Source organism: Bacillus rossius, chromosome 1, assembly GCF_032445375.1.
Source record: "Bacillus rossius redtenbacheri isolate Brsri chromosome 1, Brsri_v3, whole genome shotgun sequence".
Lineage (NCBI taxonomy): Eukaryota > Metazoa > Arthropoda > Insecta > Phasmatodea > Bacillidae > Bacillus > Bacillus rossius.
Genome location: NC_086330.1, coordinates 331,334,617 through 331,350,865, shown reverse-complemented (window position 1 = coordinate 331,350,865; position 16,249 = coordinate 331,334,617). Strand labels below are relative to the sequence as shown.

The following is a 16,249-nucleotide window of genomic DNA, read 5'->3' as shown; positions in this document are numbered from 1 at the left end:
TCAGAATCTGGTACGGGTTTTTCTTCATCAACTACGTATCCTTGCGGCTACTGCGACATGACTTTTGCATTTACTCATGATGTACGAAGACATGAGAGGAGTAAATGTACGAAGAATCCTTCTCGCACAAAGTTTCGCTGCGATGAGTGTCATGAATGGTTTACTCGAATTGATATTTTGCATCGACATGGGAAAAACTGTAAAGGTGAAGTCCGTGTGCCTACTGTTGAACTACCTGTAGAAATTAAGACTCCTCGGTTTAGGTTGAGGACTCGTGAGCGTACAAGCAAAAAAAAAACAGATGAGCAGCAACCGAATACAATGTCATCTAGACATGAAACTAAACCCAAGACTGTTCAGTGCATTACAGGTGAGTGATAATGGGTTCTGCTAGGCGCAATCTGCATTTCATTGGACACTGAAAGACTATTATTATCTAAATAAGATAAGTGAACCGAAGGACATTTGTAATTTTCTTGATGATTTCAGACAGGACATGATTAATCAGCTTACTGATGAAGTAGCAACAAACGGTCCTTTAAAATATAACTTGTGGCTGGACTGTGTATATGGCAAACCATATCCGTTCAATGATAAGTGAAGAAGTGTGCATTCAAGACATCGGCTGCAGTGATCTACAGTTCTGACGATGTGAAGCAAACTGTTAAACATGGTGACCAGAAACTCTGTCAAGAAGAGGAGGACTATGTCAGTAAAGGATCTGGCTGGTCTCTGTCTAGTATTAACAGATTGGAGATAATAATTAGTCATTTCACGCCGATGCAGTACTTAATGTTTATAGGATCCATAACTTTCGCTAGTGTTTCTGTGGTAGAATTGAAATTATGTAATAAAATTTATTTTGTGAAAGAAATTGCTGTATTTTATTTCTAGAACCTGTAACTTTTGTGGTATTTTTAATTAAATTACTTAATTTTCTGTTTTGCCCAGTGTCGAACCAAGTATCGATTCAATAAGTAAATTAATGAGTGTTATTTTTAATGAATTTTGGGATTCATCCCGAATTTCTAAGATAATTATTACGGATATCCAATATGTCGGTCAATATGTGACCATCAGCTTACTAGAGGCTTGTAGATGTATAAATTAAGCATCCTTTAGGATTTCGAAAATGATTTATTAAAGAAGTATAATTTTTACATAAAATTTAATTTTATTGCATAACCTAGAGATTTAACCGAGAACTGGAATCCATAGAATCAATTAGTATATTAAGTGCATATTTATTTAATGAATTTTAGAATTTTTCCCGAAACTCTAGCTAAATAATTACAGATTTCCAAGATGGTGGATGCCTCAGTACTAATAAATTATTACTACTTTCTAACGGGTAAACCTTAAACTAATATGACGGCAGCGCACTCTAGTCGACGTAAACAAAATGTTGGCCTCCAGCAGACGAAAAATAGATGGCGGACACGACGTAATACTATCTGACGATTTATATACCTTGGAATTAGTGGTGGGAGGTCAGCCCGCCGGCGGCTTATGTGAAGAAAGGACCTTACGGGGTTCGAACTGTGGACTCCGTGATGTTTTTAAAATATTATTTTAATAATTTTTTATTAATTATTTTTTTTATTTTTGTCCATTTTTTTTTTTTCGAATTTATAGCATATAAATTACGAATTTTGTAAATGGTGACCGTAACGAAAATTGCCACTTTCTAGAATACAATATGACGGCCGTACCGTAAAGTTTAACGATGATGTCTTAGTCATCCAAGATGGCGGGCATAATGAAACATGCATCATTCATAGAATCCAAGATAGCGACCGTAGCGATATTTGCAACTGTGATTTTTTAATAATATTTTATTAAAATTTTATTAGCAATTTTTTAATGAATTTTAATTTTTTTATTTAAAATAGGATAATAAATAAAGATTTTCAAGATGGCACCCGTACCTAAAAGGGCAACGGTTACGTCATAATCCTAAATGACGCCAGAGGCTTGTCGGAGGCTGTAGACATGGATGCTTAAGCCTCAATAAGGAATATGTGTTCTTTCTAAGGCAAAAGTCTTTTGAGGTTTTTCGAATTCCTAATTTTTGAATTTTTCATGAATAAAACGGGAATTTTTTCCCGCGAGATTGGGAATTTTTTTAGGAATTTGGAGTTACTTTGAGTTATTATTGGTGAAATTTAATTAATTTTAGGTCCAAAACGGCCGCCGTAACTTCAGAGAAATTGGTCATTGACCCCATCCACATTCCACAGCCGTGAAGCCAGCTTCCGGAAATACATTTGTATACTTCTCAGATCTGATTTATGGTCTCAAAATGATAACAAATAATAATATAAAAAAACACTTTATACATACAATGATATTCCACAAAATAATAATTGTAATGTTAGCAAGGCAAGTAGTATCAATCTGGCAACAGTGTGTGCCAATTACTCCGAACTGCAATCTACGTCTAACATGCTGGTTTAGTATGCTGAAGAAAAATAAATAGGCGGGGTTGCGGTTCGGGATCGAATCCACGCTATGCTGAACCGAATTCTAAAATCAACTGGCAGGGTGGAAATAGATTCATGATATTCGGGGGAACACGGGTTCGGAGGCAGTAAGAGCTGTGTAGAGGTGAACAGGGACGTTACCAGTTACCAGAGGGGGAAAGACGGGGCTAGAGCCCCGGGCGTGCTTTTGGAAAGGGGGGGGGGGGGGGTTAACTGGCAGAGTAATTCTTACTACAGATATTTACATGAATTTTGTGCTACTAAAAAAATAAATAAATAAATTGAGTTTAGATGAACTTAATTTTGTGCATTTAAAAATACACATACATGAATATCACCAAAAATATAAAAAAATTAACTGGTATTATTTCCATATTATCCAACTTGCGATCTACTGAAAATGGAATAACTTCAAAAAAGGTTTATATTTATTTACCATATAGGTTTAGTTAAAAATATCTGAAATAGTATGATTAACATTTGGCGGCGATATGAGGTGTTGTTGGAAAGGATCTATGGTTGGTTGGTTGGTTCAAAAAAGGAAGTATGCGGGAGGGGCGTCCTAATGAGATCTTGCCTCGGGTGTAAACGTCCCTGTTCGTGCGGCGCTCTGCACGCCAGTCTCTGTGGAAGTGAACTGCGCTGCCTACTTACCGTAGTCGTTAGCGTGCTTGGGCCCGCTGCCCTCCTGCGGCAAGTACTGCCAACCGCACGGCCGGCCTCTGGTCGGAGGGCCTCGCGCCCGAGCCCACTCGCGCCGGGACCAACAATGGCGCGACCCTCGCGACGACACATTTCGTCACAGCGGTGTTGAGAACACGCAGTTAAAAATAGTACATGTTTCACATTACCATTCTTGCCGCTCCATATACCACATATACGACATCTCAACCGAAATATTATATATTTTAGTACTAATTTAACATTACTATGGTATAATTACTTATTTCGCAAATAATTTAATCAGAGTAAACTTTTAAAAATTCACAGAATAATAATTGTACGAACAAAGCACCGGCTAAACCCTCACTGTAAATCTTCGTTCTGACGCTCACTTCAGCGACTTCGCGGCCAAAACTAAATGAAAGTAGAATACTTTTCAAATAGAAAAATATTCCGCATCCACGTTTTTTTTAATTTTTTGGCGTGCTGACACAACTCATGTGCTGTTAGTGATTGGTTGGAAAATAATGATTTCATAAGAGTGAAATATGTGGGATTCGCTTGTGAAGAAAAATAATTTATAAATGGAGTGGGTAGGGGGGTAGTGGAATCACGTTTAACACCCATTTCACAGGGACGATTTTACAAAAGTAGACACACTTTTAATTCCTAGAAATACATCTGACCAGGTACCTTACATTGTATTGTGTTCTAGGTGTTATAGTCTGTGCCCTGTAACTTGTCTCAAATTTGACAGTTTACAAAATATGTTTCAATGGTATAAGTATCGTTCTGGGACTGTCTTTCTGTCGATATAGTTTGTAAAAAAAATGCACTTAGTTGTCAGTGTTCTTAAAAAAATGCACCATGATATATTTTGTGTCAGTTGGGAAATAAGTACCACTGGTACTACTTTCGAGATCTGTCAAATTTGAAGCAAGTTACAAGATCCAGACTATAGCAACCAAAACATTTCATTCTACCTTTATAATACCATTTTTTTTTCATTGTGGAATTAAGGTGCAATAAATATATATTTACTTCAGTACAATCAATCTCGCAACTTAATTAATAGAAAATTCCAAATTATAAATTGAAACTTTGGAAGAATATTTTGTTGCCTCAGTGCAATGCATTAAGTAGTTGAGTAATGACATCCGGTTGATGAGACAGGCCTCGACCCAAGTCTAAAGAAAAATGGTTTGGGGGTGGGGAAGTTGTATACGTACCATGGCTTAATGGCTTAATCTGTGTTAATGGAAATTGTTATTTTTCAACTTCTACGACTAGCATTCGTTTCTACTCTGCAAACTTACACTACGCATCATTTTACTCTCGACCCTTAAGATCTCACGATAGTTCTTGGTGGAGTTCAGATATTGATAAAAAAAAAAAAAATAGTACCAAAATGTCATAAAATTGTGTATGCTCTATTTCATCTATGTGATATTAACAGTTCAGAGATTATATCTTGTTAGCAAAATTAAATAAATTAAAAGGCATTTAAATAAATAAAGTCAATTCCCTTTATTGTACTAGTCTACCTTCCAACAACTGCATATAATTAATTTGCATAAATTTTGTAACACTTTAAAAAAATAACATCATGCAAGAAGATTTCTGGTATTTGGTTGAACTGCATAACCCACCTGATTGTATCCATATAGTTTACAGTAAAACCTAGTACGTTTTAAAGGCTCCTTTTTTTTTTAGTGAAAATTGTTTTCAAAAATATAGTTCATTCACAACTCTTCCAGTCCTCTGCGAAGAACAAAAACATTTTCAATATAGTAGCAGCGTGAAAAAAGAAAAGTAGCGGCATATTTTATGACAAAAATATGCTTTTATTTGAGTTTTATTCATATTAAACCTGTAAATTGTAATAGTATTTCAACTTTTTTAAACTTGCAAAATAATACCTGCATATTACGCAATGGTTGCCATTAAGTAATAAAGAAAAATTCATGGCTTTATCTAATATTATAATAAAATACTTGACATAGACCAAATATGTTCAGTCACAATTCCTAGCTAGAAATGTATACTTGCTACAAACACCTCAAATAGTTCATGGAAAATGTGCTAGTTATTGATAGATGTAGGTTTATCTCCCCAGCGTTTAAGTGTTTTCCAGTAGTGTTGCCCAGCATTGGCATTCTTATTCATTACTTACTTAAACAATGATAAACACTCGAGATGAAATAATTCCCATATTTATGAATCACTAATTGGTTTATTGTTATTGACCAAATTTGTGTAAAACATATTGTTCCACAGAAGTACAGATTGTTCCACAGAAGTATAGATCATATGATTATTTTAAGACAATGGTTATGCATTTCTTAACAACACATATCTAACTGCCAATATCTTTCATGGTACATACTCTACAAACATTTTTCTTGTTTTCTCTTGTTGTGATCATTCTAATTAAAAAAATACATTCGTTTTTAAAATATCGAGATTTATGCGGATGTATAAAATTTTATGCGTCACTTGATCATAATCTTGGTAGCAATTATTAAAATGTACTGAAGATAGTATGGACCAAAGAGAGTAATTGTTATTCGTAGATGCTATCAGTAAACAGAAGGCAAGTTCAAGCTTATGCGATTAATAAGCGACCCTAGAACATCACTAATCTGAGGACCCCACAGAGAGGAAAACTTTCCATCTTGTCTATAGCACCTTACATCCTTTAAAGACACATGGAGGAATATTTTGTTCGTAATATTTTGCCATAGCGGATATCGGCACAAAGAATGTCCAGGTAACATTAGTATCTTCAGATCTGGCATGTCAAACCAGTGGTTTATAAGAGTCATGTTCTTCCAGTTGAAGGAGTCATCGCTTGAGCAGTTACAATCCATGGACGGGGTAGACTCTCTTCGACTGAGATCCAGCACTTGAAGGCTCTTCATTGGCTTGAAATGTTGAGTGGTCAGAGACTGCACCGGGCTGTGCCCTAGCATGAGTGCCAACAATCGTCGGAGGGACGAGAACAACCCGACATCGAGAGTCGTGAGACAGGCGTGTCTGAGGTCCAGCAGTTCTAGACTGACCAAGGATCTGAATACGCCAGGAGGCAACACCCTGAGTGGATTCCCATTCAGGATGAGGACTTTCAGGCCGGTCTGCGATTGGAAAGTTTCTTCACTTAAACTGGCCAATTTGTTATAACCAATATTGAGTATCTCTAGGCCAAATAATCTAAAAAATAATTTTCCATGCAATCTAATAAGTTTATTGTTACTAAGATTCAACACGCGTAGATTGATTGTGTATCTAAACACATTTTCATTTAAGTTATCTAGCAAATTGTTATGAATGTATAACTGGACAAGATTTTGTAAATCGTAAAGTGCTCGCTGATTTATCATTACAAGTCTGTTATTGGAAACATCTAATACCTTCAAATTATATGTATTCCTGAGTGTATTTTCACTAATAAAGCATATTTTATTATGTGTTATGTTTATCAAATGAACGTTCGTTACATTTATAAAAGCTCCTTCAATACGTTTAAGAATGTTATGGCTGATCTCAATAACTTCTACTGAAGATGCATTCAAAAATAAATTCTCTTCGAGACTTTCTAAAAAATTGTTTTCAATGTCAATGTAGACAAGTGATTTAAGACTACTAAATGAGCCACTTTCTATAATTTGCAAACGATTTCCACGCATTTGTAAAAAATCCAGAGAATATGTATTTTTGAATGTACCCTTATTAATAAACTGTACTAAATTGTCATTTAACATAAGCGTTTGTAGATTAGTCAGTGCATCGAAAGCTAATGTAGATATCACTTCTATTTTATTACTGTTGAGGTCCAAATGTGTTAACCTTATGTTAGTAACAAAAACATTATCACTTATTTTTTTAATTTTGTTACGACTTAAGAATAAGTAGGTGAGTTCTGATAAGTTACTGAAGGATTCGGTGTTTAAACACATTATTATATTTTCACTCAAATCTAAGTATTCTAACTTCTTGAGACCAGTAAACAAGTTTTCAGGGAGTTCTGTGATTCTGTTTTTGTTTAAGTACAGAAATTTTAAATTTCCCATGCTAAGAAAACTAAATGGAAACAGCTCTGTCAAACTTATATTTGTCATTATAACCATTTCTAGCAGTGTTAGGTTATCAAAAAAGTGGACTGGAAACTTTTCAAGTAGATTATTCTCGACATTGAAAGATATAATTCTTGAAGGATGCGTAAAAATTATTTCTTCCAGAGTCAATAATTCATTACCGTAAAGATTCAAGTCTTCCAAATTATGAAGGTTATAAAAAGCATTTTTAGAAATTGCTGAGATTTTGTTATTCGCTAAATTAAGTATTTTGAGTTTTGTGGTATATTTGAAAGCACGGTCATTTATTACAGTAATCTTATTGTTGAATAGTTGTAGATCCTCGAGATTTGTGTTGTTCAGCAGCAAATCATCATGAATTACTGTTAGAGAATTGAAGCTAAGGTCGAGATACAATAGACTATGAAGATCACTGAATATGTCGCTTGGCAGTGACCTGAAATCATTCCCTGGCAACATCAGGTATAACAAAGAGTGTAAATGTTTGAAGTTATCCCTGCTTACGTTGCGCAAACTCGTAAAACCTAAGTCCAAGCACGTAGTGGAAGAGTTCACGACAGGCGGAATGTACAACAGAACCGTTTTACAATTCACCAAGTTCACGCAGTCTTTTGCGAATTTGGTCCCTGCCCAAGTTCCCCACAAGTCGCGACACACACATCCTAAAGGACACTGTACGTCGATAGTCGAGTATTTATCACCTTCTGGAGAATTCTCCAAGCAATCTTCTTCGAGTTTGGTAGCCGACGTAATTAATTCAGATGGTAACATCTCTCTGACAGGTGCAATTTCCTTCAAACTTCGGTTGCTATATCTTCTAACATATATATTTTTTAATGAGTCATTACTTCGGAAACACGAAATATTGACTTTATTTTTCTGAATGAAAAGCATTCTTACAAACATCATTGTGTATGGGTCACGACATATTTCAGTGTCACTCAGACTAATAAAACGCATGTTAGATATCTCAAATATTTGATTTATTAATGTTAGGTTTTTGAAACTAATATCGTTTCCATCGAGATAAAATTCCACTATATTCTGAAAATACCTCAATATTGACATAGATATTTGCAAGTGTGGATTGTACGATATATCTAAAATCTTAACAAAAGTAACGGAAGCAAACTTACTATAAATTATACTCGTCAAATTATTCATGCTTAGGTCCAAAAGATGAGTGGCTAGTACGCGTGAAGAAACTGCTTTCAAGATATTTCCTCTAAGTATTATGTGAACATGTTTAACAACAGAGCTAACTGAATGCGCCTGTATATATACCCTACTTATATTGTTAAAACTAAGGTCTACTGTTTTAAGGTCTCCACAGCCGTCAAAGGTTGTTGATGTGAATGATTCCAGGCTGTTGAACGATAAATCTACATATTTAAGATTAGTTAGATTTTTGAACGTCGTTTCACTCACTGCTTTAATAGCATTGTGACTGGCATCGATAACTTGTAATCTATCTGTTTCAATAAATCTTCCGTGGTGGTAGTGCGATTTTGTAATATTGTTTAATGCATTTGATCTTATTTCAAAAAGTCCTACTGCCAAATTTTTCAGAAAATTATGACTAACATTAATAAATTTCAGCTGCACAGTGTTTTGAAATAATATCCAGTTAAACCTTTGTATAAGGTTATTGTTCAAATGTATGTCTCTGAGGTTACGCAAGTTTATAAATGCTCTGCAACTGAGTTTTTCCAGTCTGTTGAACCCGAGGATGAGAGTCTCGAGACGAGGCAAGCGGGAAAACTCATGCGGGCCGACAGCTGCTAGGTGGTTGCGAGACAGATCCAGTAGCGTGAGGTTCGACAGCGAGCTGAATATGTGTTCCGGGAGTGTGGTCAGCTCGTTGTCGTCCAGTCGGAGAGCCTGCAGTTGCGTCGTGGCGTCGAGCGCCCCTGGCGGCAGGCGCCTCAACTTGGTGCCGGACAGTCGCAGCTCCAGCAGCTGCTGCAGACCGCTGAACACACCCGGCTGGAGCTCAGTCAAGCTGCTGTTGGTCAGAGATAGGCTGCGTAGCCCATCCAGGCCGTCGAAGAACCCAGGAGGAATCACCGTCGACGTGACTCGTTCCATCCGGAGGGTCGCTAGTTCGATGGCGTCCCCCACAAGTTCCCTGATCTCTTCCAAACATAGACCAGAGAAACTTCCTGCTGCGCCCTCATTCCCGGAAGTGGGAAAAGCAGTCACCGTAAAAGCGATCTGCGTCGTCGCCAGTACAGCAACAATCAACATTTTGCGACCTGCAAATACAATTTTTAATTGCCAAACGGTTAAGGCGTGTGGGATTAGAACTAACCGATGTAACATTCATATGCCTTAACAATGTTTTATTGTAAAATATTAAAATTTTACCTTCGTTAAAGCAATAAATCCTTTGCAACACAACCTATAGCGTAGATGGATTTCGAAGTGCTTATTATTTTTTAAACGTTTTAGTAAATTCAGGAGTATGCCTTAGATCTATTGTACATTGTAAGCAATTGATGTACAAAATATACTACATCTTTAATTTTAAAAATATTATCAATCATTTTTGCATACTTCAAGTAGCCAAAATTTCCGTATGTTATGTATGCATCATTTTCGTACTATTTATATCTTTATTCTCTAAAAGAATGACATAGTTAAGATTGCTTTGCTGTTGTGTTACTTCCGATAGAGATAAAATGCCCATTTGTCCCATAAACTAAGCAAAAATATATTCGTCTCTGAGCTTAGGGTCACAGTTATAATATATATATATATATATATATATATATATATATATATATATATATATATATACACCTTAATATTTTGGTTGTATTAGGAATATTTACTAAATGTTGAACAGATCTGTTACTATGCCTATTAAGAGATTAAAAACATGTTTGACCTTCAAAAACTATATTTCACACCTTGCAGTAATGAATGGTAGAACAAAAAATTTGTTTTGGACAAATGTTCAAGATGATATTTAGGAAGCATACAATAAATTGAAATGAATTTGATAGTATTCCTACACAAGAGGCTATGATTTATTTGTCATAAAACCCATAGTTTTGTAGTAATAGTTAACTGCATAAAATATTGCATCAGCCAAAATTTTTAGTAATATTTATTTAGTATGCTTACAATAAATTTTAACGGATTTCGTAGCGTAAATAGTATGTTTTTATAAACCTTCTAAATATTATCTAAAACATATTTCAAAACTTTTTTGTTAACACCAATTATACAGCCAAGTACTCGGCTTCTATTGGTCGTACGGAACATTGGTGAATACATATGGGGCGCCCCCCCCCCCCCCCACCCAGCCCTTTGCAACAGAAGGCCCAGCACAAAGCACGGTTCATGTTAAGGGGAGGGCGCGCCCCGCCGCCCATGTTATACAATGCACATTCAAACGCGTTATTATAAATAAAAACTATATATTTTGCTTGAAATGACTTGATGATTTGTTATCACACCAATAGCTCAAGATGTATTTTAGCACACACACCCCCTCCACCCCCCCCCCCCCTCCCCCAGATTTTACTGTATCCGCAATTGCACGGAGCAATGTAAACGAATAGCTCAGCATTACCGAGCTAATTCCGTACGGGTCCGTCCACGTCCGCATGCTATTGTAGAAACTTTAGAAACTTATATTCTGTGAGATCCGTCTGTTTCCGTGTTATTGTAGGACAGGCCTTAGGCTGAGTTTATAAACGATGTACGCAAAGGAAGAAAGCTAGACGCAAAAAAAAAAAATGCCGTTTTCAAATACTCGTTTATAAAATACTCAAAACGCAAAATTGCAAACGCAAGCAACGGCCAACTTTCAACTTCTTGCGTTTCGGCTGACGTTTTAATATATATATTTTAAGTGGAGTATTCCGAAAAATGTATTGAATAGTTAGATTTCACGTATACAGAAGGCAACGATTTTATTTTTTTTATCACACGCAACACTTTTTCACTTTTTAAACTATCACACACATAAAGAAAATAACGGTTTTGATTCAAACTATTATGAATTTTTCACATTTTAGAAGGAAAAAAATTGTTTATGAAAAAAAAGCCAGATTAATTTTTTCTACGGTTTTACAGTTTTCATTTGTATATTTAATTTGGTGATGTCTTGCTCCTTGCGTATTTTATAAACTACCTACCATAGTTTACGTGCTTTTTTTTTAATGCCACGTCTTTGCTTTCTTACGTTTCTTGCGAAGTTTATAAACCCGACCTTTTAGATAGTATCCGGAACACACAACACTGCGGGCGCATGACAGCTAACAGCATAGCCGTGACGCGTTGAGTGCACTGCCACTCAGGTCAGGTTTATAACTACGCAAGGACGCGGCGTCATAACACGCTACCAACGCAAGTACATAACGATGGTTTATATGAAAAAGCACGGAAGGGCAAGTCGTCACCAACCCTAAAACTTTAAACTAAAAAAGGTAGAAAACAAATTTATTCCCTTGGGCTACTTGTGATATTTTGTATATGGTACTATGGAAACATTAAAATGACAATAATTTGATTTAAACGGACTATTTTCTTTCACTGTGCCTAAGTTTAGCAAGAGAAAACATGATAAAAAAAACGGCGTGGTCTTCTATGCACATAACGTTCGCGTCTTAGAACATTGTCGGAACTTTTCATTCAAAATATGGAAGGCGGAAACGCAATCTGAAATGCAAGAAATTGAAAAGTTAGGCGACGCTTGCGTTGCGGTATTGCGTGTAGCGTAGTTAATAAACGAGTACTTGAAAAAAAGAAAAAGGAAAAAAAAAAAAAACAAGTTATTGAACTTGTTGCATCACTTACGTAGTTAATAATCCCGGCCTTGGACCAAACTAGTCACCACGTGGGAATACAATTTGAACAACAAAACGACACGTACCTTTCACGTGACAGAAAAATCCACAAGACGACCTCACCAACGGCATTGACAAAGAAACGCGCGTCTGTGATAAATAAAGAAAGGAAGACGAAACCAGCTGGCCCCTGGTGTGCGTATGCAACGTGCTGCGCTCTGCAGGCAAGCGACAGTGTTTTGTTTGCCCGGTTGCTGGGCGAGGGGTAGTGACGCGCGCGGACAGGTGGGCCAGACGAACACGAGTGTATTCCCGTAGTAAACACCGTCGACGAGTCGTCTTGCAACGTCACCGTCGCGTCGGCCCTGAGCTCCCGTTAAAGCTTCACTTACACTGGGTCGCTGCTAGTATACCTAGCGCGATGTCACTAGCGCCGGGTTTATAAACTACGCCGGAAACACAAGGCGAAAAAAAAGAAGTCAAATAAAGACTTTTTAAAACATATTTTATAAACTATGCGAGACGCAAAAACGCAACCCAAGCATCGGTCCCTTTTCAACTTCTTGTTTCAGCTTGCGTTGAAATGTGGGGGTTATAAATATGATTAGAAGGCTATGATCTATTTTATTACAAGCATCGCGTTTCCAATTACTTAGCAATTGCACAGTGAAAGTAAACCATGTTTTAAATCTAACCGTTTAGAATTTCTCAAGTATTCGTAACAAACAATTGCAAAGATAGACGAAGAAAATTTATTCTAAAGTTTACCATTTCAAGTCAATTTGTACTAAGTGTTTTATCAACTATCGTATTTTCCTTGCGTTTTTTGCTTATAAACCCAGCCTAACTCAGCGAGTGTTGTTACACAGAGTCAAACTCGTTTCCCCGTTCACAAGAGTTTACATTTTCCTTTACTGAATCACGTTTCTTTCTAAATGTATTTTATTTATTTTAGTTTAAAATCGTTTTAATCAAAACTAATATTTTTTGAACAGTTTTCTTGTACTTTATATATGAGGCTTTACTACCTTCGTGCACAAACAGACGGCAGGTATTTCTAACCCCCCCCCCCCTACATCCTCCTCTTTACGGGCAATAAGCTCCCACCAAGGCGTGAGGGTTCGATTCCCGTAAAAGTCAAAATCAGAATTTCGTAGGTAGGAACGGAATGGGCCGTAACGAGGTCGTTAGAGACGATCAGGGGTGATGATATGAGAATGTAGCTTGGACAGAATGGGGTAAACGGGAGTACCTTTAAAAAAATGTGAGCGAGTCTATCAGTAGGCTAATCGCCAGTTATGAGTAACATCTAACCACGGTAACGAGAAAATTCATTTGTTCTCATATTGCAATACACTTATAATACGAAAATCGGGTACGAAATTGAATATAGAATTCTTTAGGCTAATGCCGAGCGTGATAAATATACGCAAGTTGTGTTTTTAACTACATTTCTGGACGCGAATCACATGTAGTTTCCGCACCCGCCAATAGAATTCGCTGCCGGAGCAGCTACGTCAACTATAGAATCATTCGATTTGCAGAGTGAAATGTTAAACTATATAATAAAACGGCTCCGATAAAAGAGAAAAAAAAACCTCCCCCCTTGAAAAAAATTCCAAACCCTAGCACTGGACCTGATTTTTGACAAAGGTTTTTATTAATATACTGCCAATCTTGTTCAAATTCACTAAATAAGTAATTCTATAAAGTTTCATTTTGACTTCGTGAACTTTGGTTCGCGCCATTCGTCATAGATAGCAGCACCGTCTGTTACACATTTCCGTTCCTTTGCTTCCGTTCCATTCACGAAATTACTTCCACCAAATGCCGTATACCGAGAGCTAAGATGTTACGCATCGAAATAACACCACCGGATCACAACGTACGTCACGTTTCCCACATGCGAAGATTCTGTGTAGTAACCCATATCGCCTCCATACATTCTCATACGAAACCAGTTAGTTCATTATCTAGCTCCACTGGAATTCCTGTTTGTAAACCAAGGCAATATTACATCTGTTGGCATTATTCGTTTTTCATTTTTCACTGCAAGTAAACATTACTGTGCCTGAAGTAACATTTGTTTCGGAAAACTTGCATTGTTAAAGGCCGATAAGTGGTGTTAGATCAGTGGATGATCCAGACATAGTTTTTTTTTTTTGGGGGGGGGGGGGGGGGGAATAGGTACATATAGCTAAATGTCTGAGGTTAGGTCGGTTATATAAGTAACAAATGGAAATCACAACACTGTAAAGTAAGCCATGAAAGGCTAAGTACTATCCCGGCAGATATCTTGGCGTCTGAGCTCCCTAGTCCTGTCTCAAAGGGAGGGGAGGGCGAAGAGAAAGCGATACCCTATTGTCAAGGTCAGCGGCCAGGTTTGTACTACCAGAACAGAAAACATTCGGCGCGTGACTTCCTACACTACGTAAGTCTGTATCCACGCCCGTGGGGGCCCCAGGGCGGTAAGGCCTTTTGGCTAAGAGCGCTGGGTTACCAAACCAAAAGTGAGAAATCTTATGAATTGTACTTGTATTACATAAGTGTAACATTGTGTAAATTGCAGTGGTTGTGCTCGAATATTTGTACTCATCTGTCAGGAAAAGTAACAAACTATTATCTAAACCTGCAACGTTTTACTTTGTCCCATTAAATATACTTAAATATGCTAATTATTATGCTAACCAAAATTAATTGAAATGTTAACTCAGTAACTAGCGAAAACCAGACACGATTTATTTTGGAAAACTAGGTCACTTAGTATGTAAAATAAATTTAAAACTATGCTTCTCAATAATTGATTGTGTTCTCAAAGTTAATTAAAAAAAAAAAAGTCTTACAAGAAAAAGCAAACGACCAAAACATTACGCAATTGTAGCTCTCCGCGCGAAAGCTATCTCACAGTTGATGACGCAGGAGCCAGTCTAGCCCTTATCGTTCTCCGGTTTCCGTACCTAAAACGTTCCATTTAGCGCTGTATGTACATTTAAGTAAACATGGAGCTTGTTATGTTATATTTGCTGCTTTAACTTCATGTCAGTCGTTTAGAAAACACCTGACTACCAACGTTAATGGCATTTAAAAAATGATTGTGTATGTGTGGCTTTATATTTTAATGCACCTATAATCGATTATTTATTATAAATGTAAATACAATTTGCATTGTACTTCCACTTTAGAATGCATATTATAACCTTCAAAACCTCATATATATTAAATGATTTGTTTAATGTAAGTGTGAAGTTCTCTTTCCATGATAATTGATTGTATTAGGTGACGAAAAACAAAATTAAGTTAAAATTAATTACTATTATTACTATTCTTATTACTTTCTCTAGGTACTCCCGTTTTCCCCGTTCTGTCATTTCGTCAACGCTTCATACTCATCATTTCTCCACAATAGGCTATCAAGACCTTACTTGTTAATAGCCGCCCAACTCACACACACCCTAACTGCCCAAATATTTTACTCCACTATACACTACGTAACAGTAACGTAGTAAAGATATATTTCCATTGTTTATTAAATACTTAAAATACCTGTTTTTTTCTGGCGTAGTCTGTGGGTCATGTGGTCGTTCTTTGCTGACTTTACGAATCCTGACTATGGACCGTTCACTCACACCCGTGTACTTCGCTGCTCTTGCCGTCTGTCTCTGTAAAGGCTCGAGCAGACATTTATTTTTCGCTTCTTCATCAGAAAACTGCATCATGGTTTTTATTATTCCCCGCTCTCCGCTATGTATCACTTTACCGCGCCTCTGCGAGCTGCCACCTTCGCCTTCCATTTTCGGGTATACACTGAGGGGCGATATTTTCCTAACAGCTTCTACACGACTCTCGGCTACGTGTCGCCTGCTTACCCCCTCTTCTTTCTCCGGTCCCGCTGTCCCCGCTTCCCCGCGCTGTGACACGCCAAGATAACTGCCGGCCACAGTAACAGAACAAATTAAAGGAACACAATTTGATTTTCTACATTAAATTTAATAAACATAAACTTACAAATAAAAAATCAGATCCTAGATTATAACCTCTAGGTAAATATTGTTACGAACGCAGAGCTGCGACACGCGCCAGGTTCGGAGCTGACTGGTGGCCCTGCCAGGCCACTCGAGTCACACGCCGTGTCACGTGCTGTACACTGACGTAAGGCATGCCACGCGTGCCTTGCCGGATTACAAGGATCGTCCCTACCTCCCCCCTCCGC

At 37.1% G+C, this 16,249-nt stretch overlaps 1 protein-coding gene across 1 annotated transcript; it reads right to left on the bottom strand.

Moving 5' to 3' along the window:
• Positions 1-3,129: 3,129 nt before the first annotated feature.
• On the bottom strand, positions 3,130-12,177 carry LOC134528095 (protein artichoke-like). Its single transcript, XM_063361353.1, has 4 exons — positions 12,126-12,177; positions 7,078-9,495; positions 5,840-6,804; positions 3,130-3,183 (listed from the first exon to the last, which is right to left on the bottom strand). Exons 1-4 carry the CDS (start codon positions 12,169-12,171, stop codon positions 3,130-3,132), a joined length of 3,483 nt encoding a protein of 1,160 aa, XP_063217423.1. The 5' UTR covers positions 12,172-12,177.
• Between the last annotated feature and the right edge of the window lie 4,072 nt (positions 12,178-16,249).